The sequence below is a fragment of the Triticum urartu genome, chromosome 2A (genome assembly GCF_056163025.1).
Source record: "Triticum urartu cultivar PI428250 chromosome 2A, HENAU_Tu73, whole genome shotgun sequence".
In the NCBI taxonomy this organism is placed as follows: domain Eukaryota; kingdom Viridiplantae; phylum Streptophyta; class Magnoliopsida; order Poales; family Poaceae; genus Triticum; species Triticum urartu.
Window position 1 is genome coordinate 527,701,767 of NC_141874.1, and position 24,376 is coordinate 527,726,142.

Below are 24,376 nucleotides of genomic sequence, written 5' to 3' on the forward strand. Positions count from 1 at the left end.
GATATCGTCATAACTTTTGCTTTTCTATCAATTGCTCGATAGTAATTTGTTCACCCACTGTATTATTTTTCTTCAAGAGAGAAGCCTCTAGTGAAACCTATGGCCCCTGAGTCTATTTTCCATCATATATTTTCAGATCTATAAACCACCAAAAATACCTTGCTGTAATTTATTTAATTTTACTTTGTTTTACGTTTTAGTAATCTTTTATATCTATCTCTATCATATCTCATCCTTGCAAGTGACCGTGAAGGGATTGACAACCCCTTTATCGCGTTGGGTGCAAGTGTTTGATTGTTTGTGCAGGTGCATAGATTGGAGACTTGCTTATACCTCCTACTAGATTGATACCTTGGTTCTCAAAACTGAGGGAAATACTTATCTCTACTTTGCTGCATCACCCTTTCCTCTTCAAGGAAAAAACCAACGCAAGCTCAAGAAGTAACACACGACACTCAGCAGGAATCAATGTCCTAAGACAGTTGATGAGCATGTGTAGATGACTGGAGCTCCATATGCCTAGGCAACTTGATCCATCATGTATGCTATGACATGTAGAAGACCAAATGTTTCTTATGCGCTAACTGTTAGTAGCAGGTACCAAAGTGATCCCGAAGTGGCTCACTGTTAAAAATATTCTTAAGTACCTTAGAAGAACAAAGGACATGATCATTGTCTATGGAGGAGATGAAGAGCTTGTTGTAAATGGTTACACCTCTATAGATGAAGAGCTCACTGATAATTTCTCCATTGCCACCTCTGTATCTGTTCTTTATATCTCTAACGACTTGCTTGGCGTCGAAAGTGATGACCAAATGATGCAACTAGAGATCCTTCACCAAGGCAAGGGCCTCTCTACATGCGATAGTTTCCAGGGTCGATGGATCATCGACTCCTCCAATAACCAGTGAAGAACCGCCAAGATAATTTCCTTGTCTATCCCGACAAAATGCAGCCCCAACTCCTCCTCTCCCCCTTAGCACACTGGCATCAACATGTATCTTTGTGTAGCCCTCTAGTGGTGCCTTGGGGCGATGCGGGCGAGCCCCACTGAAGCCAACGGCTTGAGTCGCTTCTGGTTTCTTTTCCTTAAGCATTTCCAGTTCACTAATGAACATTGCGACAAACGCATGTATCGACTGGGGGTTCTGAAACACCCCTTTATGGATTGCTTTGCGGCTTGCCGACCACAACGCCCAGAGGGTAACAGGAAGTAGGACAAAGAGGTCATGAGGCAGCTCCTCCATGAGAGTAAACAGCCAACACTTTGCATTAAGTTCTGTAGTTGTAGTTATTTTATGCGCCAGCTCTTCATCTGCTAACGCCCACGTGCATCTCGACATGGTGCAATCTACTAATGCGTGTCTCCACGAGTCTGGTGCCCCGCACAACCTGCATGCTGTAGTGCCGGATATGTCTATGAGCAATCACGTCTTCGGCTGACAGCGAATGTTTAGACAAACGCCAAAGGAACATCCTAACCTTGCCCGTGACCTGCGTTTTTCATAAATACTTCCATGAACCTTCATCACTTTTTGTACCGGACGAGCCGACATCACCGTTCAACCAAGCTTGCCACCTTGTTTTTGTGGCCACTAACGTTTTATAAGGTGACTTAACTGAGAAGCATTCATTCCTCTCAAATTTTGAGCACCAAAAATATGCCAGGTTTCGTGTACACACGGGGATCCCCATAATAACCTTTGCATCCATAGGCATGAATATTTGTTCAATGTGTTTGTTTATCCATGTTGTGGAAGTGGCGTCGATGAGATCGGAAACTAGTTCCGGTGGGTTGGGTACTAGATCTATAAGGCATCAACATTTCATTTCTAGGAAGCCATTTATCTTCCCATATCTTAATGGTCTCTCTGCTACCTATTCGTTTTATTAATCCTTTCTCTAGGATATCCCAGCCCTCAACAATAGCTAGCTCTGCACACTTGGCTCGGGTGACCTCCAAGTGTTGCATCAAGAACAATGGCATCTGAATAATATATACTCTTTAGCAGACGTGCACCAAGAGATTCAAAGTGTTGAAGTAAGCGCCACGCCTGCTTGGCTAACATTGCCAAATTAAACAATTCAAAATCCTTAAAGTCGAGACCATCCATATCTTTTGGCTTTGTCATTGATTTGGAGGAGACCCTTTGCTTTGAGTAAGAACATCTTTCTCCTCATATTTTGTTATGCCTGAATGGGCTTTATTTTTGGTAGGTTTTCTTACTGGGTGGGCCGGATCAGCAGAAAATCATGCCCACCATTAGACCCGGCCCACCATCTTACATGAAAGAGAAGAGGTGCACATCCGTGTCCTCCGTTATAAAACCACCACTTCCTGGGAGCGAGGTGCCCTAACAAATCGCGCAGCCACCGGTCTCCCCTCACCGCGAGCAAGTGGCGGCGAGCCTCACGCTCGCCTCCCTCCCCGCAACCCACAAGACAACCCAGCCCCGACCCCCAGGGGAAGAACCAAAGCACCCGCGACGAGCGCACGCGTAGCAGCCCAACCGCAGCCATGGCCGTCTCCGATAAGTCGCGCAACGCGCTGCTCCCCAGCTTCCTCTACGCGCCCCCCTCCGCCGCCGCCGCCTCCACCCCTTTCTCTGCGGCCGCTGGCATTGGTGGCCGCGGGCTCGTCGCACCGTCCCATGCGGCGGCGACGAGGCCGGCGGCGTGGGCGCGGGCGCCTAGCGAGCCGTCCCGGAAGATCGAGATGTACTCGCCCGCCTTCTACGCGGCGTGCACGGCCGGTGGCATCACCAGCTGCGGGCTCACGCACATGACCGTCACGCCCCTCGACCTCGTCAAGTGCAACATGCAGGTAAGCTTCTATTAGAGCCTTCTTGTCCCCGCGGTGCGTCAATGTATCCCTGATATAAACGAATGATATACCGGAGGCTGGTTAGGTTCTGATCGCGTGCGTTTGTCTCCAATGCATAATGCGTCTGGAGTATGCTACGTAGCATATCCTATGCGTTATGTGGTTCTGTTGTCAATGGATTCGTACACATCGCATATTATTACATCAGTTTGTCTTATGATTCCTGTACGTGATGCTATCTGGGCTAAAATGGTCCTGACAATGTGTTTGTTAACTGCTTGTGGATATTTCTATTTGGTTGGGCGGGATACTGCAAAGCTGCTTGTCCGTAGACCCAGGGTTGGATCATGTAATTGTTTACATTTGTTACATTTTCAGCAATTAACTGTTGTTGCGGACCAACTGTGAATGATTTGTGTATGCGTGCGTGTGTGTTTTGTAGGCGCAATTGATCGCCCTCCTATGTTTTATCATTGTACGAAACCAGTTAGTAATGAAATGTCACTTTGCCTGTTTTATTAGATTGATCCAGCCAAGTACAAGAGCATCTCTTCTGGATTTGGTGTTCTCTTGAAAGAGCAAGGGGCAAAGGGTTTCTTCAGAGGCTGGGTGCCTACTTTGATTGGTTACAGTGGTCAAGGCGCCTGCAAATTTGGTTTCTACGAGTTCTTCAAGAAGTATTACTCAGATATTGCTGGACCTGAGAATGCAGTCAAGTACAAGACTTTGATCTATCTTGCTGGCTCTGCTTCGGCTGAGGTTATTGCAGATGTTGCCCTCTGCCCTATGGAGGCTGTGAAGGTTCGTGTGCAGACACAGCCTGGTTTTGCAAAAGGTTTATCTGATGGGCTACCTAAGTTTGTCAAGGCTGAAGGATATGCTGGGTAAGTCAAGGCAAGTGACTGAAACATTGAAATCTATTGTTCTCTGTAACTGTAATCTCACTCTTCTGAAACAATGCTGGGTATGCAGATTGTACAAGGGAATTGTTCCTCTCTGGGGCCGTCAAATTCCATGTAAGTATCTACTATCTACTCCCTGCTCTGTTGTCACCATGAATCCAGATTGCTTTCCTTAGGAGACACTTGCTAGTTGCTACTCTAAATCATATAATGTTTGGGCAGTGGGCACCCTACTAGACAGTCGCTACTCTTAATAATATAATAAATGTTGAAAACTAAATTTATTTGAAGAATGTAATAACCAAGTTGCTCTGTTATTGACGCATAAGTTGTGCCCCCCTAGAGTGCATATGGTGATAGGAGTGTTACTTCTGGTATCAGGGATACAGTGGAGTGCACTAATCATGCCTTATTATATTCTTGATTTTTGAACATGGTACTATACATTCACGTAATTAAGGGAGCCTAATTATTTGCATGGACATCACAGTCATGCATTTAATTGCACACAGTTCCTCTTGAGATCATAGTATGATTTCCAAGATTTTATGTGTGCATATATTGATATTTCCACACTGCTTGAGCTATACCCATTAAACTGGGCATAGGCTCCAATGGAGTGGTGTACACTATTTATGGACAATGATCTCATTTCTTGCCGGTAACAAATCTTATTGTCTTTAACATACAGTGATATCATGCATTTTCATCATTGCTTTAAGTCTTTTAAGTGTTACACTTCAATTTACAACTGTCTTGTGTGTGTGCAATTCTAGTATATTTTCGCTAGAATTTTTGTGGCACATTGTTCCTGTTATTCGTGAAATCATACTATGATTTCCAAGATTATATACGTGCATATATAGATTTTCCACACTGCTTGAATTCTCTCTGCTGTTCTGAAGTGAAAGTCCAATTAAGTACTAGCATATATTTATGTGTGGGTAGCAACCTCCCAACATTTTTTTCATTTGTTAAAACATTCTTTCATGGTAACCCCAGTATGGTTTTTTCTTGAATATTAACTCTGTTGCACATAGTCATGTTCTTCTCGAAGTCACACAATGATTTTCGAGATATATTTGTGCATATACAGAATTTTCACACTGCTTGAGTTATCTCTGTTATACTAGAGCGAAACTCCAATTACGTGGCGTACATGTTTGTTAAGATTTTACTTTTTGTTTGTTAACACATCTTTCATTGGGACTCAAGTATAGTTTTTTCTAGAATATTAACTCTTCGTTGCACATAGTATTGTTCTTCTTGAAATCACGCAATGACTTTCAGGATTTATTTTGTGCATACACAGAATTTTCACACTGCTTGAGTTATCTCTGTTATACTAGAGTGAAACTCCAATTACGTGGCGTATATGTTTGTTAAGATATTGCTTTTTGTTTGTTAACACATCTTTCATTGGGACTTCAGTATAGTTTTTTCTAGAATATTAACTCTTCGTTGCACATAGTATTGTTCTTCTTGAAATCACGCAATGATTTTCAAGATATATTTGTGCATACACAGAATTTTCACACTGCTTGAGTTATCTCTGTTATACTAGAGCGAAACTCCAATTACGTGGCGTACATGTTTGTTAAGATATTACTTTTTGTTTATTAACACATCTTTCATTGGGACTTCAGTATAGTTTTTTCTAGAATATTAACTCTTCGTTGCACACAGTATTGTTCTTCTTGAAATCACGCAATGACTTCCAAGATTTATTTGTGCATACACAAAATTTTCACACTGCTTGAGTTCTCTCCGTTGTACTAGAGTGAAACTCCAATTACGTGGCGTACATGTTTGTTAAGATAGATTGCTTTGTTTATTAACACATCTTTCATTGGAACTTCAGTATAGTTTTTTTCTGGAATATTAACTCTTCGTTGCACATAGTATTCTTCTTGAAATCACGCAATGATTTTCAAGATTTATTTGTGCATACACAGAATTTTCACACTGCTTGAGTTCTCTCTGTTGTACTAGAGCGAAACTCCAATTACGTGGCGTACATGTTTGTTAAGATAGATTATTTACTTTTATGCTATGAGAATTTGCTGCTCTTTGGTGTTTCCGTACACATTTATCTTTGGTTGTTAGCACTTGAGCTTTATTACGCTTACGCAAAAAGTCAAATACTAATAATATTGCCTTGAATCGGGACTTGCAAGTTGCAACTGTTTAAATGTGCGTAATTCTGAGACCACACTGATTTTACATATTTTGTTTGCCTGCACAAATATTGCACCCTACTTGTGTCACTCTGGTGTTGTGAAACTAGACTCCACTGGAGTGTTCTGCATTAGACAAATATTTATGATGCAGTATAGTTGTTTCATATAAGTACTAGCATAGTTGTTTCTTAGTTTCATTTCTTTTGTTTCTGTTTGCTCCTTTTACCTTTTATGTAGGCAGCTAGAGCTAGACTCCAATTAGGTGAATTCTGAACTACTCCCTCTGTAAAGAAATATAAAGAGCAAATGGAAATAGTAACAGCACCATTGCTGTTGTGGTTTTCTGTTGTCTCCTTGTTTCTGGCATAGCCATGGTCAAGTCAATAGTAATGGAGAATTACTTGCAGTTTAGATTATTTTTCCTTTTGGTAGATTGGTTATGTATATTATTCTTTTCCTTTAACACTGAACACTGGAGATGTGGTAGTCTGCAGCGCGATCAAACTACTAGCTTAATCAGCATCTGATCATTTTGTAAAATGCAGACACTATGATGAAATTTTCCTCCTTCGAGACAATTGTTGAGATGATCTACAAGTACACAATTCCTGCCCCCAAGAGCGAGTGCAGCAAGTCTCTCCAGCTCGGAGTGAGCTTTGCAGGGGGTTACGTTGCTGGAGTGTTGTGCGCAATAGTTTCGCACCCAGCTGACAACCTTGTTTCATTCCTCAACAATGCCAAGGGAGCAACTGTGGGCGACGTGAGCTTTCCTACCTTGTAACTCAAGTCATTGGCCACCTTTTATGTTTGTCTTGGTTTTGTTTCTTATTACAGTAGTATATATTTTTTGCGTGTGCAGGCTGTGAAGAAACTTGGTCTGTGGGGTCTGTTTACTCGTGGTCTCCCTCTGCGTATCGTGATGATTGGTACCCTCACTGGAGCTCAGTGGGGCATCTATGATGCTTTCAAAGTCATGGTTGGACTGTAAGTATTCCATTTTTGTTGGTCCTCGTGCGCATTGGGCCAGCTATTAGTCTTGCTCAGGGTAACTTACCCTAAAAAAACCTTAATTGTGCTTTGGCTTGTGCAGGCCAACTACTGGTGGAGTTGCTCCGACTCCTGCTGCCGCTGGAGAGCAGCTCAAGGGCTGAAGCTTTGATTCTATACTGCATATAATATCTAACAAGACTTTTTGGCGCCGAATTGGATGAGATGACGAAATAGCTCATCTTTCATCCTTTTAAGAGCAAAATTTGATATTTTTTTTCAGGACTGCCTAGCCGCGGCCCTGGTAATTAGAAGTCCAAGACAGTTTAGGAACAATTTTCGGCACATGATCGTCTGGTTTAGGACGATTGCCTGGAACCATAGCATACGTTGCCCATTTTTTTGAATTGTTATTATATGTCTCAGCTAATCCTGGCAATAAAAGCTGTAATTAAGCGCTTGCTTATGGTTATATATTGCTGGACTGGCTTCACCAGCTTGTTGTTACATTGCTGTGTTTTGAGTCTGCTGTGTTAGAAGGTGTTGTTGCGATCTCGCGGAAAATGCGCAGAGCAACACTGCAATTGACTTTTACTGGCGCCCGATCGTTCATCAACCAAGCAAACCGCCATTGTCGGCAATGCGCGTCTGGGTACTTCGTACAGCTGTTGTACCGTCGACCAAGTAAAAACCAAGCGTAGGGTTGTTCTACAGTCGACCAAGTAAGAAAGGTTTGAAACAAGGCGCTATTTTCGTACGTAGTAGAATGGCAAGATATGTTGGAGTGTCGCTCTCTGAAACAGACGCCCGGCAAGAGAAGGGATGAAGCCATACGCCAAGCAGGAAAAAGATCTCCGGACTCGTATGAAATACCAAGCTGCCACGTCTTATCGCCTGCTTCTCTAGTTAGTCTCCCGATCCCATGTGGCAGCCTACTGCTGCTACACAGAGGCACGCAACGCAAACTCTGTATGTAGCATCTGCAAATATAGAACGAAAGATTACTCCATACCGCATGGTTAGCGTGGCTGAATGGAGGAAAGACCCGCAGACACATGGCATGGAATCAACGAAAAAATGAGAATATGAAACAACGAAATACAACTTTATTAGAAAAATAAGGCCTTGTATAACTCTTGCATGAATACAGGGGTTGTGTCGATTCTAATAATCCAACTTTGAGTTGTCAACAATCTAAAATGGGTAACACCGTAACAGTGAGTTGTTTTACTCGGTAGCTTTTAGTACTAACTACCTTTGCACAACGGTATAAACTTTGGCACCCTGTGTTACGCGCGCAGAAGATGGCAGGCCAGGATGATCAGTCCGATCCGACCTTCCAAATGGAATCCAGCGACTGGCTGCGGTTCGTCCTCCTCTCGGTCGCTCACCACCACCAGTCAGTCCCCTCCCCTTCCCCTTCACAGCTTCACTCCCTCTCCCCCTTCCACAAACTCCAGTCCAGCCGAGAGTTCTAGAAGCCAACCATAACACTTCCCCTCCGGCCACAGCCTCTCCACCTCCACTTGCCCTCTTCTCCTTGGGCAATCCCGCGGTAGCGAGCTCGACTCGATCGGACCAGCGGGGTCCATGCCCATGGCGCTCCTCTCCGCCACCTCCCCCGCCAAGACGCTCTTCTGCCACGAGGAGCAGTACCCGGCGCAGAGCGGCCTCCTCCTCTCGGGCCCGCAGCCCAGGAAACAGAGGTCTCGCGCCAGGCTGGTGGCGGCAATGCGCCCGGCGGGCGCGGCCGCCACCGAGACGGCCTCTACGGCGGGGTCGTCGGCGCCTGTGAAGGGGAAGCCTCGCGTGCTGGTGGCGGGCGGCGGCATCGGGGGCCTGGTGCTGGCGCTGGCGGCCCGGCGCAAGGGGTACGACGTGACGGTGTTCGAGCGGGACATCAGCGCGGTGCGCGGTGAGGGTCAGTACCGCGGGCCCATCCAGATCCAGAGCAACGCGCTGGCGGCGCTGGAGGCCATCGACATGTCCGTGGCCGAGGAGGTCATGCGCGAGGGCTGCGTCACCGGCGACCGCATCAACGGCCTCGTCGACGGCATCTCCGGCTCATGGTACGTCCGTCCAACTCGACTCAAATCAGCCGTGCCTTGCCTGCTTATCAACCGCTGCTCACCTGCTCTCTCCCTGCCTGTCGCTTGCTTGTTGTGCCTTGGCCGTTGTGGCACTACTAGTAATAAGTGGGCAACGTGCGCAAACCGATTCCACTGCTGATCCCGCGACCTCCACCGCGCACCCAGACGAGACGAGACGGGCGCCGCCCCACCCGGCCGGGCAACAATGAAATGAAAAGAGCCTGCGCGCGGCGGCTTCCCATTCGCCCGTAGGCGTGCCCACACGGCCGCCCAAACGCACCGAGGAGGCCACCACCACCAATCCTGGACTGGACTCCTTTTCTCACCACCACGGGACACCCACGTACACCACCGACTCGGCTCACCTCCGGGCTCCGGCACAGGAGAAATCCATTCCTCCGTTTCCGTGCCCGGTCCGTGGTGTCGGCCCGCATAACAAAATGGGAAAAATTCGCTATCCCGGCACGGCGCGTCGGTACGGTACAGCCCCCCCTCTGCCGGGTTGCGCCCAATGAATCCATGTTCGCGAGTACCGGTGCCCGGCGGTCTCATCCCCATCCCATGTGTCTCTCGCCTAGTAGCTGCCCCATCCCGATCGCCAGGCTAAAATAGCCAGCCTCCCGGGAACGTCTTCTCCTTCTCCTTCTGTGAAGCCAGCCTGACTGACTGCCCATTTGGAGCTCCCTCCAGAGCATGTCCACTGAGACTTTTTAGAGAAAGAAGAAGGAGGAGTCAACCCAACGCTGAACGGCAGCGAGCATACTCTGCTCATCACAAGCTCCACAGCTTCCACTTCCTGGCTGCTTGTCTACTGTCGCCAATTCCTCATGCCATGCTCCAGCTGCACGCGAGTGTCTCCCACGGCGATCTCCGCCACCTCTTCCTCCTCCCGGACAGTGCTCCGCATACTCCCCTTCCGCTCCCCGCGCGCGCCGTATGGACGCCGGCTCTGCCTTTCTGGCTCCGTACGGTGCACTGCGGAGGTCGTTGACGCGGCAATGCACGCGCCCAAGGCGACGGGGCCAAAGCCGCGCGTCCTGGTCGCCGGCGGGGGGATCGGCGGCCTCACCTTCGCGCTCGCGGCCAGGCGGAAGGGCTTCCAGGTGCTCGTGCTGGAGAGGGACATGAGCGCCGTCCGCGGGGAGGGCAAGTACCGGGGCCCCATCCAGCTGCAGAGCAACGCGCTCGCCGTCCTCGAGGCCGTCGACATGCCCGCCGCCGACCAGATCATGGACGCCGGATGCATCACCGGCGACCGCGTCAACGGGATCGTCGACGGCATCTCCGGCTCCTGGTCGGTACTAATCACGTCCCGCTTCCACTCACACGAGTAGCCCACTGCTTGGTTGCTTGTTGGGATCATGAACTTCTACCAAGGATTTGTCCGCTTGCGCCTAAAAATGTTGGGATTTCTCTCTGGCATCAAGTTCTTGTGCAAGCTAGCCTAACAAGACTCTGTTCACGTGGTACAGTGCACTATCGCCACTTGGTACAACCCGATTGGTAGCAGTTCATGCTCACCTGCTTTAGTACGCCATACCATGGCAATTAGTACAGCTCACACTTGATTGGTTAATCGTAGTAGACCTACAATTAGTCAATGATAGCAACACGAGCGAATGAATAACACAATGTAATTTGTTGCTTACTTATCGATGTTGATTTGTATAATTAAATTACATGTAGAGTACTTAGTTGTGCTTATTCTACTGCATATTTGAATTTGCTAGTTGATCAGCTTCAAGATTCATTTGACTGAGCCATGTTGGTATGCAGGTACATCAAGTTTGATACCTTCACTCCTGCGGCTGACAGAGGGCTCCCGGTCACAAGGGTCATTAGCCGCATGACGCTGCAGCAGATTCTTGCCCGTGCTGTCGGCGACGACGCTATAATGAACGATTGCCACGTTGTCGACTTTACTGATGATGGCAACAAGGTGAATCATCAATTCAGTTGTCTTTGAGTGGCCATCTCCGTGCAAAACTGGTTCTCAATGTTATTGAAAAAGTCCAATGTTTGTTTGTAACATTCACCGGATAAGTGCAGGTTACCGCGATATTGGAGGATGGCCGGAAATTTGAAGGTGATCTCTTGGTTGGAGCAGATGGCATATGGTCAAAGGTAATGCAGTCAGTTGCCTTTTCAAAAACAGGATCAAAGTTGACCTTAATAGAGATTTATCTTTTTGAGGGACCTGAATTAATATTTACTTCATTGGATAGGTGAGGAAGTCGCTTTTTGGCGAAACGGATGCATCTTATTCAGAATACACTTGCTACACCGGAATTGCAGACTTTGTGCCTCCTGATATTGACACAGTCGGGTATGTGGCTCAGATCTGAGAAATAAGTACTGTCATTTCCTCTGATTGGAAATACTAATGCGCTTCCCCTTCTTCCTCTGTGAAGGTACCGAGTGTTTCTTGGTCACAAACAATATTTCGTCTCTTCAGATGTTGGTGGTGGTAAAATGCAGTGGTATGCATTTCACAAGGAACCTGCTGGTGGTACTGATCCTGAGAATGGTGAGTGTCCAGAGGGAAGGTTTTGCACTAAGTTAGTTAAATGTTACCTTCCTCTATAGTCTATGATGCCAATGAGGGACATATAGTTGATAGGCATTGCCTATGTGCTTTGTCATCCATGCATCCACTAATGCTGTATATTGACAGGCAAAAAGAACAGACTGCTCGAGATATTTAGCGGTTGGTGTGATAATGTCATAGATCTGCTAAATGCAACTGAGGAGGAAGCAATTCTTCGCCGGGATATATACGATCGGCCACCTACTATCAACTGGGGGAAAGGTCGTGTCACCTTGCTTGGTGACTCTGTCCATGCTATGCAGCCAAATCTGGGACAGGGTGGTTGCATGGCTATCGAGGTACATAATTACTTAGCCATGCGTATGATATCATTGTCATTATCAGAAATTCGGCATGGTGGATAGGTTTCCTGCCTTGGTGTTGTGAGATACAGTACTCGCTGATCAATAACTTGTCACTTGTTATAGGATGGTTACCAGCTGGCTGTAGAGCTTGAGAAGGCCTGGGAAGAGAGTGTCAAGTCTAGAACTCCTGTGGACGTTATTTCCTCCTTGAGGAGGTAACTATTTCTTTCCTTGTGTTGTACTCGTAGCATGTTAGTTTGTTCAGATGGTATTGCTTTTAGCATCCAGTAGAATACTAACAGAATCCAATTCCAAAGCTGCCCTATTATTATGTCCTTGGTAAGTCTGACTGATGGGCATGGTATTTGTTTGCATGTTTGTCTGCAGTTATGAGAAGGAGAGAAAGCTACGTGTTGCTATCATACATGGATTGGCAAGAATGGCGGCAATCATGGCTACCACTTACAGACCATATCTAGGTGTGGGTCTGGGACCTTTGTCGGTAAGTCAAGAACTACACAGCTTTGTACTTCTAAACACATTTAGTTGGTTTTTGTCTCTCGTCCTGATTAAAACTGCTTGTTGAGTTGGCCACCCGTGATTTTATTGGACATATGAAGCAAGGTTTAAAACTAGATTACCTGCTTCATGAGAGTATTATCAAACAATGCAGACTAAAATTACTATATGGATATTTGTCACATGTAGTTTTTGACAAAGTTGAGGATACCGCATCCTGGAAGAGTTGGCGGCAGATTTTTCATCAAGGTTGGAATGCCTTTGATGCTGAGCTGGATTTTAGGTGGCAACAGGTGATTCTTTTGAGCTATAAGTTTGTTTCCATTTCGAGCTCATAAGTAAATAGTGCTATACTTTTTAATGGAATTTGTAAATACAGAACAATATTTGATTTTCATTAGGGTTAGATACCTTCTCACCATGCACAGAAGTGCACAGAAGGACTTCCCAATTGTCTCTTCTTACTCACCATCTATTAATCATGATGGAAATACGATATGAATATTGTTTTTGATATGCAGCTCAAAGCTGGAAGGAAGACCGTTAAGTTGCCGGCTTTCTGACAAGGTATATTTCTAAAAGACATGTAAACACTAATAACTACTACAAAACAAGATAACTATTTGAAAATCTCTGACATTTAGCATCCCACCGTAGGCAAGCAACCAGCTTGGTCGATGGTTTCAGGATGACGATGCATTGGAACAAGCTATGGGTGGAGAGTAAGTTCATTGCTTATCCTCTGGTTTCATTTTGAACCAGACATGTTCTGCATACTACTTTCAGCGCCTTTGAAAAGAGTAGTTATTTGAGTGACACTATTCACAGGTGGTACCTCTTCCCTATGAGCTCTGGAGGCGACTCTGCCTTGCAGCCCATTCGTTTGATCAGGGATGAACAGAGGACACTCTCTATTGGGTAGGTGTACATAGCAAAAACATTTCTCTTTATACAGCACTTTTTTCCTCAAGGCGTTGCAGGATAAAACAAATGTCTCTTTTTCTTGGCAGAAGCAAACCAGATCCGAGCAATTCTGATTCTTCGTTGTCGTTCCCCTTGCCACAAGTAAGTTATTAAGATGATATGTGGCAAATTTTTAGTGTAACCCGTTTAATCCTCAAAATTGCACTCATGGCTGCATTTTCCTTTGTCGATAAACTTGTTAACTTCCCTTTGATCTGTTGAACTTCCTTGCAGGTATCAGAGATCCATGCTACTATCACATGCAAGAATAAGGGTTTCTATTTGACCGATCTGGGAAGCGAGCACGGTACATGGTTTAACGAGTAAGTTCTGAGAGCAGCCTGATTCCACTCTCTTGCTCCAGAAGTCGAAACTTTACAATGTTAACCCGTTCTCTTGCGTGTGGAATCTCCAGCAACGAAGGCAGACGCTACCGGTTACCTCCAAACTTCCCAGTTCGTTTCCACCCTTCCGATGCCATCGAATTTGGCTCAGACAAGAAGGTAGCCATATCCTGTTCTCTCCATATCTTTCTTACCTTTGCTTCCTATCTGCCCGATGATCCAGTCAATCATGATTCGTCGTGGAATGCCCACTTCTGGATTCAGAACTCTGATCAGTTTGTGCAAATTTGCAGGCCATGTTCCGGGTGAAGGTGCTGAGCACGCTTCCGTACGACTCCGCGAGAGGAGGGGGAGAAGTTCTGCAGGCAGCATGAGTGGGGACTTCAACGACCCCTTGTCACCAGCCACTGTACAGCATTCTTCAGTAAACAGCCGACACTGCATCATGGAAAGAAAAAGAATTGTAACTTTTGCACTCATCCAGATATCCAAAGCAGGATTTTGAGTAGCTTCTGACAGAATTACTACGTTGCAGTTCTACGAAAAAGAACTGAGGGTGTACAATAGGGTAGGCAATTTTTAGCTGTTGCCACTGTAATACTGTACCTAGTACAGTACATTGTTGTGCCTATTAACACGTGTTCATACTGAAAGATAGAAATATTGCGTAATCAAGCCCAAGGCAATTATAGCATGAACACCATGACGCAATGGACCAAAGGAAAAACACCATGATTCGTTCCAAGGCATATGCACCAGTAGTCTGTAGTTCGATATTTTCTCTTCGTGGTAAGAGCGAGAGTTAGGACTTAGGACCCAGGAATCAACTTAGTAGAAAAAAGTAATCGTCAGCAGCTGAACCTTAGGATCATGACGGCGGATCCAAGACACGCGGTGGTGTGGTCTTCGCTGCCGCGGCCGTGGCTCGCCGTCGAGGTGCGGGATCTGGGGCGGGGCCACTCGATCGTAGCCCCGCGCAGACCGACTCTACAGCCGTTGGATCATCCTTGGTCGGCCCAGATGTACGCTCGGTAGGCATGTATACTCCACAGGTACGCCGAGTGAGGTGTCTGCCCTCGTAAGCCATGTCACCTCGGGCCGCCGGCGACCGCCGCGAGAGCGAGACCCTAGCCAAGGTCTCCCTCTCGTCGGTCTCGGCCGCCGCGGCGGAGGTCTCCACCTTCCCCCTCGACGCCCTCAAGACGCGCCTCCAGCTCCACCGCAGCACCGGTGTTGGTGGCGGCGGCGGCGGCGTCGTACGCGTCGCGGGCGAGCTCGTCCGCGACGGGGGGCTCTACCGGGGCCTCTCCCCCGCTGTCCTCCGGCACCTCTTCTACACCCCGCTCCGCATCGTCGGCTACGAGCACCTCCGGTCCTCCCTTGCCGGCGGGGGCCGGGAGGTGGGCCTCCTCGAGAAGGCGGGTGCTGGGGGAGCCTCCGGCGTCGCCGCGCAGGTAACATGTCTCTGTGAATATCAGATCCGTCGAAGTGCTTTGCTCTTGTGCCTGCACGGCGGTGTGCCATTCGGCTTAGCTAATCAGGGAGCTTTTGATCTGTGCTATGATGGAGAAATGTGATCTCCTGAACTAGATTGAGAACTTGGTAATATTAGGCTTTCAAAATAGTAAATCTGAAATCATGTCCGTTGGAGAACTGAGAGAATGTATCTCTGAAACTAGCATGGCTGTTTGGATGCCGTAACAAGCTATTCATTTTAAACACTGCTAACCATCGCCATTCTTTTACATACTCCCTCTGTAAAGAAATATAAGAGCGTTAATGATCTATAAATGCTCTTATATTTCTTTACGGAAGTAGTGGTGTAAACGCTCTTATATTTCTTTACGGAGGTACTAGTACGTATGAAGAAGTGTATTAGGGTGTATCTTTTTCATTACAACTTAAATTCCAAATATTGCCGGCATTCCACCTTATCCTCATGTGATGACTATATTTGGTAATACCTCCGTGACACATGAAGCCACAGTAGGGTCCATCTTGGCTGTGGCATCAACCTCAATCATGTCCGTTACATCGGCTGATAATGCTTCAATGAACTATAAGATTGTGATCAAAACTTGTAGTGGACACGGTGCGTGTCACACACTCTACGTCAGTGTGACTAGGGACTAGGGATTGCAATTCACAGTGTAGGATTTGGGACTGAGGTCCAGGGTACTCAGTGATGCCCCATCATGGTTTTTTTTTTGAACCGGGCATAACCACTTTCCATGAACTGAATAACGGAAATACACATCAAACTAGTGTCAACAGGGGACGGGAAAGGGGAAAGCGAGTTCAACGCATCGCCGGGAAACCCACCACAGGAACTCCCCTATGAGATTCCTGCTATGGGGCGAAAACCCGACGACACCCAAGCCTCACAAAAGAGCTACGCAGAAAGTTCAGGGAACAGGCTCCACACACGAGCACTCCCAACACTCACGCAGGAGCTGAGGACACACACAGTTTAATCCAAAAGGAAGGCAATGCCTAGCAGAAAGCTAAAGTAAACCCTGCAGCAATATGAAAGATGACGCTGCTGTAGCTCATCGATCAGGTCGCTGCCCAGTCGTCCGTGCCCCATCAGGGTTGTGAAGTTGCTGGATACAATATGGTTTGACTAGCACTCTCATCCAGGCCTCAATCGTATTCCTCACTGTTGGCTTCACAATGGGCAAATAAGTGTGAGGTGCGGTGTTTCTGATGGCCAGATGAGAAATTATGTACGGATTTGAAACAGTATCATCTAACTGGACTAGTCAACATAACCCCCTCCCCCTCCCCCTCCCCTGAACAGTTGGCAGTTCATCACTACTTGTATGGTTGTATCCCTGGAAAAATATGTGATTTGAAGAAGGAGAGACAGCCAGTGATGAGCATGTTATAGTCCTTCTGATCTGGAGTCAGAGGTGCTACCATTGAGCGGTGTTATAGTTATCTGCTAGATTTAGAATCATGGTCTCTTAACAAATGTAAGTATTGCCCTATATATTGCTATCTAACGCAATAGTTAACGTGCCTCCTACTTTGCAGTGCAGGTGGTGGCAAGCCCAGCTGATCTCATCAAGGTAAGGATGCAAGCAGACAGCAGATTGTTGGCCCAAGGCATCCAACCTCGGTATACAGGGATCTTAGACGCCTTCACGAAAATCACCCGTGCAGAAGGTCTGTTAGGACTTTGGAAGGGGGTTGGTCCTAATGCCCAGCGAGCATTTCTTGTCAACATGGGCGAGTTGACCTGCTATGACCAGGCAAAGCATTTCATCGTCCGCAAGCAGATCAGCGACGATAACTTGTATGCTCACACACTAGCCTCTGTTGCCTCTGGTCTGTGTGCGACTACATTGAGCTGCCCAGCGGATGTGATCAAAACCAGGATGATGAACCAGGGCCTGGAGGCGAAGGCTCTATACAGGAATTCTTATGATTGTTTGGTCAAGACCGTCAAACATGAGGGCCTGACAGCATTGTGGAAGGGCTTCTTACCTACATGGGCCAGGCTTGGCCCCTGGCAGTTTGTGTTCTGGGTTTCCTACGAAAAACTCCGACAAGCATCAGGTATTTCTTCGTTCTGATAGTGCTGGCTGAGTTTTCATGCAAGAGGCATACGGATCAAAGACACTGTTATTTCTGAACCTTTAGGCTGTGGCTACGTATTACTGTGCCCTTGTGCATTTACGTTTAAATTGGGCCTGAACTCTGTATATCTGATGGTGCAGCAGCCAGCGCATAGATTTGTCATCCCTTACAAATCACATTTTCTCATGCTCTTCCTTTTGGGTGCTATTTATGCACTCCCTGTTCAGACAAGAATTCGAAAGCTCGCCCTTTTGTGTTCATGTGCGCACAAGCAGTCATCTTGCTCTGCAGAGCTGTTGCAGGTGGTTGGTATCTCTTGCACCACAATATGTGTATGTGTGCAGACCAGGTCGCTTCTGTCCAGTTCTTTTGAGGAGCTCAAGTGGATCCTCGGAGCCATTTGCCAGGGCGATGTACCTGCTCTATCATCTTCGTAGAACAGCGACTCATGAGCATTCGAATTAGATGCAGGGAGGAATCTAAGTCGTTGCGGGAATCCGTTAAGCATGCGCATAAACAAGGAGGTAAATCCCGGTAGGCACATAAAAATTACTCCCTCTGTAAAGAAATACTCCTACTAACTACTGTACTAGTGATCTAAACACTCTTATATTTATTTACAGAGGGGGTACAACCAATTCAAACACCCTTACAAGTGTAACACAGACTGAACTGTAGTGCTGGGCAATTATCAGCAGTTCCTATGGCCATCTAATTGAGCAGCGTGGAGGCAAAGAATCCATGCTTTATCCTCTTGCCCATATTGTCAAAATCTAGAGACAAGGAAAACCATAAATTTTGCCAGCTGGAAGAGTGAGCCGTCACGTCATTCACAAGGAAAACAGGGGTACAAAGAAATGGTGAACATGTCCTGTTTACTCACAGCTAATCCTTAGGTGTTAATTACAGTATTGAATCATGGAAGATACGGCATGATTCTGACAGGGAACGGGCCGAGTGACCTTAATTCAGATCTGCCCAAAATGAAATTCAGGATCTCACAGCTAATCCTACTTGACAAATACAATGCCGCGGCTATGTGTCACACTTCTATACGATGGATAATTTACATGATGGCTGGCTGACCTTAGAAGAGAACAGCCGTTCTTAGTTAAACATGCCTTTGGCCTGAGAGAGAGCCCACTGAACATGTTGGTACCAACAGGCAATTCCCTTTGCTCCATAGCATTACAAGACGAGTATCTTGTGCTTTGGCTCTTCAACACAGGTCCCTCCCTCCCTGTCAATCCAGTTGTTCATCTTACATCCTAACTCCATGATAATACATCTAACAGATCAACCATTGCAAGAATGCCAAGTGTCAGCTATGCATCGGTCTTTCGGAATATCGTTAGATGGTTGCTTCAAGATGACTCTTGCCCTCGGTTACTACTCGCTTGACCCACTGTTTCTTGAGGAGGAATCTGCAGGCATAGCAAGATTTATTCCAAATGTGGCTTTCAACCTCACAAATAGCTCACAAGATGGTGGAAGATATAATACCGCGTGAGGGCCGCTTTCCCTCCATTGCTTCTTTCTTTTCCTGGCAACTGTGACAAAGGAACGGACCATCCCAGGGACACACCTTTCCTGGCTTTGACAAACCCTCGTGTATCGATATCCCTTGACCAGACTCTAGCTCTACTTGACAAATTGCACATACAAAGAGCTTGAACATATTTCGGACTGGATACTCGGAGTCTAACCTGCATTCACCAGAAGTAAAATGTCAGCAATTAATAGACAATGACAATAAAAAAGTTTGAATGAGACCCAACTGGTAAGGCATTCAGCTTCATAAGGTGTTTCCACATAGAGCGAAACAGGCGCTTTGCTTTTCTGCTTGTTTGCGTTTTCATCTCACCCCTGAACTACGGGAAAAGATAGTTTTTTCAACCCTGAAACTCTAGAACCGCTTGAATTACAACCTCAAACTATTGAAATATCCACTTTTTACCCTCAGCTGGTTCCATGAGTAGTTTTGGGTGGCAGGCCGTCCAAGCATTGCCATGCCACTACCGTGGAGAAACAAACACTACGAGAACAAGCAATATAAGACAAACAGAACCATTGGGATAAAATAACTTCCACAAAAGAGAAAATACTTATAATTCTAGAAGCCAGAGAAAAATAGTACAACAACAAAGCCGTTCAGTCCCAAAGAAATTGGGGTAGGCTAGAGTTGAAACTCGTAAGATCTCGAAACCAAGTCATGGATAGCTAACTTCCACGCAATCCTGTCCATGGCTAGTTGAAACCCTGTCCATGCTTGAGAGAAAAAAAGGCAAAGGCAAAGTTTTTTTTTACGATGTGGAAGTGAGGTTGCAGACCTGTGGCATCCATGTGGGCCGCAAGGCACTTGTGAAACCACTTGAGGTGAAACTGAAGCATTTCAATAGTTCAAGGTAGTATTTTAAATGGTTTTAAAGTTCAGTGTTGAAAAGTGAACTTTCGCCATAAGTTTAGGATTGGATGGTTGACATTTCTTTCTCTTTTGATGTTTGTGTCAAGTTCTGGATGAACACTATGGTTGGGGAGTTTGAGTTGTCCCGTTGTTGTCAATCTATGGTGGAACCCAACAAGGCATATGGCAAAATATGGTGTTTTCACGAGACATGACAATTGTTGCCAATCAAACATCGAATCATATTTTTTGACAAAATAATCTTGAAGGACTGAATCCAAATATTTAGCAATGCTACAAAAGAAGTATAGCGTCCTACAATAATAATTGTCGAAAGAAGACTTGATGCCTGGTTGATAAAATGTAATGCTAGCCAAATATACTAAATTAAACACAAATGTAACATGTGGTACCCAATCACAGCAACACCTGTACCAACCTGACTTCAGTCTAAAGGGCTATGCCCTGTTTCATTGAATGGTAAGGTGTTATATAGTAGAAAACCCATACCCAATGCTCAATCGAAATGATATTTTCTATTAGATGTATGGCATCGACCGTTGTCACAGAATCTAACAGAACCTGTGTTCCAGCATATACAATTTCAGCCTGCAGAGTAAGGTCTCTTCAGTTGAATATGGCAAGGTGTAACTCAGGTGACATCTTCAGCTCAAATGGTATGTCACATGTTACCAAAAAGCTAAACCACTGCTAAACTCAGGTTTCCCAAGTACGAGTTATTGTTTAGTCAGGAAGCTTTGGGTTCACCATATAATTGTGTGTGAACTAGTATGGATCCATCGACACAATGGAGAAAGGGAACATACCATCTTAGCAGAGATGGGCATCCATCCTCAAAGACTTCCTCCACCAAGTCGGGCTCAGAAGTACGCTCCGTATCAGCACGTGATAATGTGTCTGATGTTCTTTTTCTGATGAATATATTTTTCAAAAGACTAAAGCCATTCCGTGCCTTCTTTCGAGAATGTATAGTGGATTTCGGTTTTTCTGGCGGTATTATGTCAATAACAATACAAGTTGTATCATCCCTTAATCCTTTTGCATCCACTGCTTCCTGCAAAAGATCAACAGTAAATAACAGTTTTATTCTAATGCACAATGACACACGGTACAAACTGAGGATTCCAGGTTGTGTGCCAGAAATGAGGGGTTAAGTGGCTGTACTTTGACAATTTGATCCGCTGCAGCCTCTGGAGGAAGCCCTCGTGCGCAACTAAAAGCCATTTCCGCAGTCAAGGCATCCCAAACACCGTCACTTGAAATAATTAGACGACCTCCAGCACTAGATAGCTGCAGCAAGCATTAGAAGACATTAGTATTTCGAAAATATGATTAAAAAATCTTCAGAAAAACACTTTATTATGCCGACTTTTCACACATGGGTGCAGACAAAACTTTTTGCAAAATGCACCTTGTATATTTCAAAAGGCAATAGGGATTTTGTGTAGATGTGCCACATACATGTGCACTTGAGAAACATCAAGCAAAAATATGAACTATCGTGAACCACAAAAATCTGTACTGCTACAAGACACTTGGTATGTTTGCAATATGTCATATCTTTTCTATACAAATACACAAAATAGAACTAGGATTTTTTTTTCAGATGGTGTTGAATTTTACAGGTTGTGTTCTGCAATAGGTTGCAGAAGCACCCATGTCTATCAAATTTACACAAAAAGGACATTTCACGAAGTGACAAGAAAATAAAGATGACAAAGACAACGAGAATATTCAGACAGTAGAACTTCTGGTGCCTATCACTTTTATTGTGACGTTTTGAATTTGGTTCTGTATAGAACAGACATGAAGAATTTTTTACCTTGATCTGCTTCACAAAAGGAACAGGAATGATAAATTCACCAACATCCTGATCACCAATTGATCTTGATAGGCATAAACCTCCTGGCCAACATCTAAGGGGGCCAATCTGGTTGGGCAATAAAGGAAAGAAGGGTCAAGCTAAAGGTGTAAATCAGACCTATTAACACAATTATGGTTCAGGGAAACATGAGAAAATATATATACAACATATGTAATCGGGATAATGTGCAAGCGCAAAGTTTTGAAATGAACCACCGAACGGTGAACACTCAACGGCATGTAGAGTAAGGCACTCATTAAAATTCCATAGGTACACAAAATATGGAAAGAGTGGTTCTAAACCAAAATTAGTACTTGTATAATAAGTAAGTCGATTCATTAGTCCCCAAAGATTAAAATTACAAAGAAACTATCAAACAATTAGAAAGGGGCGAATTTGAAGTAAACAGCAAGCCCTGGTCGCAAAATGAAAATTCCACGCTTAATAACTTGCTACAAGTCAAATCAGTCGCTAACGGATAGCAACACTTTCGTAGCTACATCTTTCCAAAGTCATCAAAATATAAAGATTCAACTTTAGAAAGTTCCTTGGCTGCCAACACGTAAAATAGAGGGAAAAACTTGAGCAGAAGCAAAAGATGAAGAGCAAAACCTCAGCTCCACCAACAATATTTAGCCTGCCAACTTCACCTCCACATTCTGTTACACGTCCAACTCTACAAATGGAAACCAAAAAGTGATAAGAAGCAGCGACATATATTCATGAATAGAGCAACGGAATTGATGAATTTGTGATATAGTATAAACAAATCTTACTCCTCCCCGCTAGCATCAAAACGATGATCAGCCGACAAGTAGTAAATTGAACCCTCTGCTTCAAGGACACATCGAGAATCACCGACGGATGCGGCGGTCACAACGGAGCCGTCGATTATGACGAGCGTCACGGTTGTCCCCGAAGAGTGCGCTGAAAGGCAGGAGTGGACAAACAAGGTTCAGCACTGGTACTACTGTACCGGTGTACCAGGAGAGCATGGACATGCACAAATTTGAATTGATGACCTCCCAACTGAGGTGGGCATAGAGCTGTGTGTACTTGTAGACATGGCAGTAATTGGTGGTGGTAGTAGTACTACACTAGGAATGGAGGGTCTTAATTAGCTCCATGTATAAATGGTCGCAGGGGATTTGACCTCTTGTCTGGAAATCCTTGTCGGTCTTGACGAAGCCGGCGACGAGCGCCCTGGGCAGCGCGGCGAGCCACTCGTCCCTGGTGAGGTGGGCGGGGACGCAGCCGAGCACATTGGCGAGGAGCCGCTCCTTGGCGTAGACCGCGGCGGCGGCCCCGTTGTGGCCGTCGAACATCTGCAACCAGGCAGGCACCTGTCAGAGCAGATCGCCGGGCGAGATGAACAAGTGAAATGCAGCGGACGCGTGGGGAGGGGGAGCTTACGGCGAATGCGGAGAAGGAGGCGCCCGGGTGGCGCTCGCAGCCCTGCTTGAGCAGCGCGTAGTCCTCGCCCTTCCTGGCCCGGGCCGCCTGCCCCGCCGCGACCCCGGGCCGCTCGCCCCCCGCCGCGTCGGCCCGCTCCGCCGAGGCCTCCCGCAGCAGCAGGTCGGCGAGCGCCATGCTCCCGTGGCGCCGCCGGGGCGTCCTCGCCTCCGCCACCGCCATCGTCGCTCAGATCCCCGCCGCGGATCCTGCGCGCATGGCAGGCGGGCAGGCGGGCGGGCTAGCTGGGTGGGCGAGAGAGAGCACGCGCGCGGGACGGGTCTCTGGGTCGCGCTGGCAGGCAGGCAGGCAGGCAGGAGGGTTGGCCTGGCGGTGCGGTGCGGTGGTGGTGTGGTCGGGTAGCAAGCGGCCCCGAACCTTTCCGCTGGCTTTTTTGCCTGGGCGCGCGCGAGCTGTTGCTTTGCGGGATCGGCGAGGGTGGTGGGGGTGGGGGGGCCGGCACTCACATGGGGCGCGCCGCTCCGGGAGAGAGAGAGAGAGGAAGACGACGCGCAAATCCAGCCCGCTCCCACGCGCGCCGTCCCCGGCCGGACAAATTTATTGCGCGGCACCAATCAGGTCGCCCTGCCTTGCGTTTTTAACGGACGCGCCGCGGCAGGCAGCCAGGTGGGCCGCCTCTGGCTCTGCCGTTGTCACACCACGAGGTCCGGCATTTTTGTTTTTCCGTTTTTTTTTTGGTAGACAGAGAAGAGAAGAGAAGAGAAGAAGGCGTCGTCGTCTACGTGCCCGATCGTAGTCCCGAGTGAGTCCCGTGAGTATCTACAAAAACGAGTTTGGACTATGCATGGTTGGATCGACATAGGGGAAGAGGACGTGGAAAAGTAGCAGCAACAGGTGGCTGCGACCTTGATATATTCTGAAATTGGCTTCACCAAAGTACCCCACTTTAGAAAATCTTATACCTAAAGTTGTATGTGCGACCATTTGCTTGGAAGTTCACCGGTGTGAGTTCCCCGTTGGCTAAGAGCATGTACAACCGAACTTTGCAAATCTGGCCCCTCAAACGTCCGCGAACGCGGACAGTAACCGGTCATGCCTCAAATTAGCCATTCTACATTCATCTCTCATATTTCAACCCTTAGATTCATAGAGAGCATGGTAGCGGGCAGTGTGTGCCATGGCCTCCTCCTCCAGTGGGCCAGGCGGCGCTCTCGGTGGATGGTTCCTTTTCTGTTCATGATGGCTCCGGAGCGACTGGTATGGTGCTACGACGTCATGATGGTTCGGTCATCTTTGCTGCTTATAGGGTTTTATTCAGACGCAATGATGCTCTTGAAGCGGAGATCCATGCGCTTATGCAAGGCATGGCTTTAGCTCTCCAACACACAGAA

At 46.6% G+C, this 24,376-nt stretch overlaps 4 protein-coding genes across 4 annotated transcripts; 3 read left to right on the plus strand and 1 right to left on the minus strand.

Moving 5' to 3' along the window:
* The first annotated feature begins 2,344 nt into the window (after window positions 1-2,344).
* Window positions 2,345-7,400, plus strand: LOC125529060 (mitochondrial phosphate carrier protein 3, mitochondrial). Its single transcript, XM_048693466.2, has 6 exons — window positions 2,345-2,824; window positions 3,347-3,708; window positions 3,797-3,840; window positions 6,452-6,666; window positions 6,766-6,890; window positions 6,997-7,400. Exons 1-6 carry the CDS (start codon window positions 2,519-2,521, stop codon window positions 7,055-7,057), a joined length of 1,113 nt encoding a protein of 370 aa, XP_048549423.2. The 5' UTR covers window positions 2,345-2,518; the 3' UTR covers window positions 7,058-7,400.
* Window positions 7,401-8,318: 918 nt separating this feature from the next.
* On the plus strand, window positions 8,319-14,399 carry ABA1 (zeaxanthin epoxidase (ZEP) (ABA1)). Its single transcript, XM_048693465.2, has 16 exons — window positions 8,319-8,962; window positions 10,760-10,922; window positions 11,033-11,107; window positions 11,209-11,309; window positions 11,395-11,510; window positions 11,658-11,869; window positions 11,999-12,090; window positions 12,263-12,377; window positions 12,584-12,687; window positions 12,916-12,961; window positions 13,052-13,116; window positions 13,223-13,312; window positions 13,405-13,459; window positions 13,592-13,680; window positions 13,773-13,860; window positions 13,995-14,399. The coding sequence occupies exons 1-16, from the start codon at window positions 8,484-8,486 to the stop codon at window positions 14,073-14,075; spliced, it is 1,971 nt and encodes a 656-aa protein (XP_048549422.2). The 5' UTR covers window positions 8,319-8,483; the 3' UTR covers window positions 14,076-14,399.
* A 133-nt stretch (window positions 14,400-14,532) lies between these two features.
* Window positions 14,533-17,584, plus strand: UCP3 (Mitochondrial substrate carrier family protein). Its single transcript, XM_048693462.2, has 2 exons — window positions 14,533-15,155; window positions 16,743-17,584. Exons 1-2 carry the CDS (start codon window positions 14,787-14,789, stop codon window positions 17,277-17,279), a joined length of 906 nt encoding a protein of 301 aa, XP_048549419.2. The 5' UTR covers window positions 14,533-14,786; the 3' UTR covers window positions 17,280-17,584.
* Window positions 17,585-18,079: 495 nt separating this feature from the next.
* Window positions 18,080-23,538, minus strand: LOC125538440 (putative protein phosphatase 2C 40). The gene is made up of 9 exons (XM_048701694.2): window positions 22,986-23,538; window positions 22,726-22,897; window positions 22,349-22,499; window positions 22,185-22,248; window positions 21,531-21,638; window positions 20,873-20,998; window positions 20,515-20,762; window positions 18,787-18,989; window positions 18,080-18,707 (listed from the first exon to the last, which is right to left on the minus strand). Exons 1-9 carry the CDS (start codon window positions 23,205-23,207, stop codon window positions 18,673-18,675), a joined length of 1,329 nt encoding a protein of 442 aa, XP_048557651.1. The 5' UTR covers window positions 23,208-23,538; the 3' UTR covers window positions 18,080-18,672.
* Window positions 23,539-24,376: the final 838 nt, after the last annotated feature.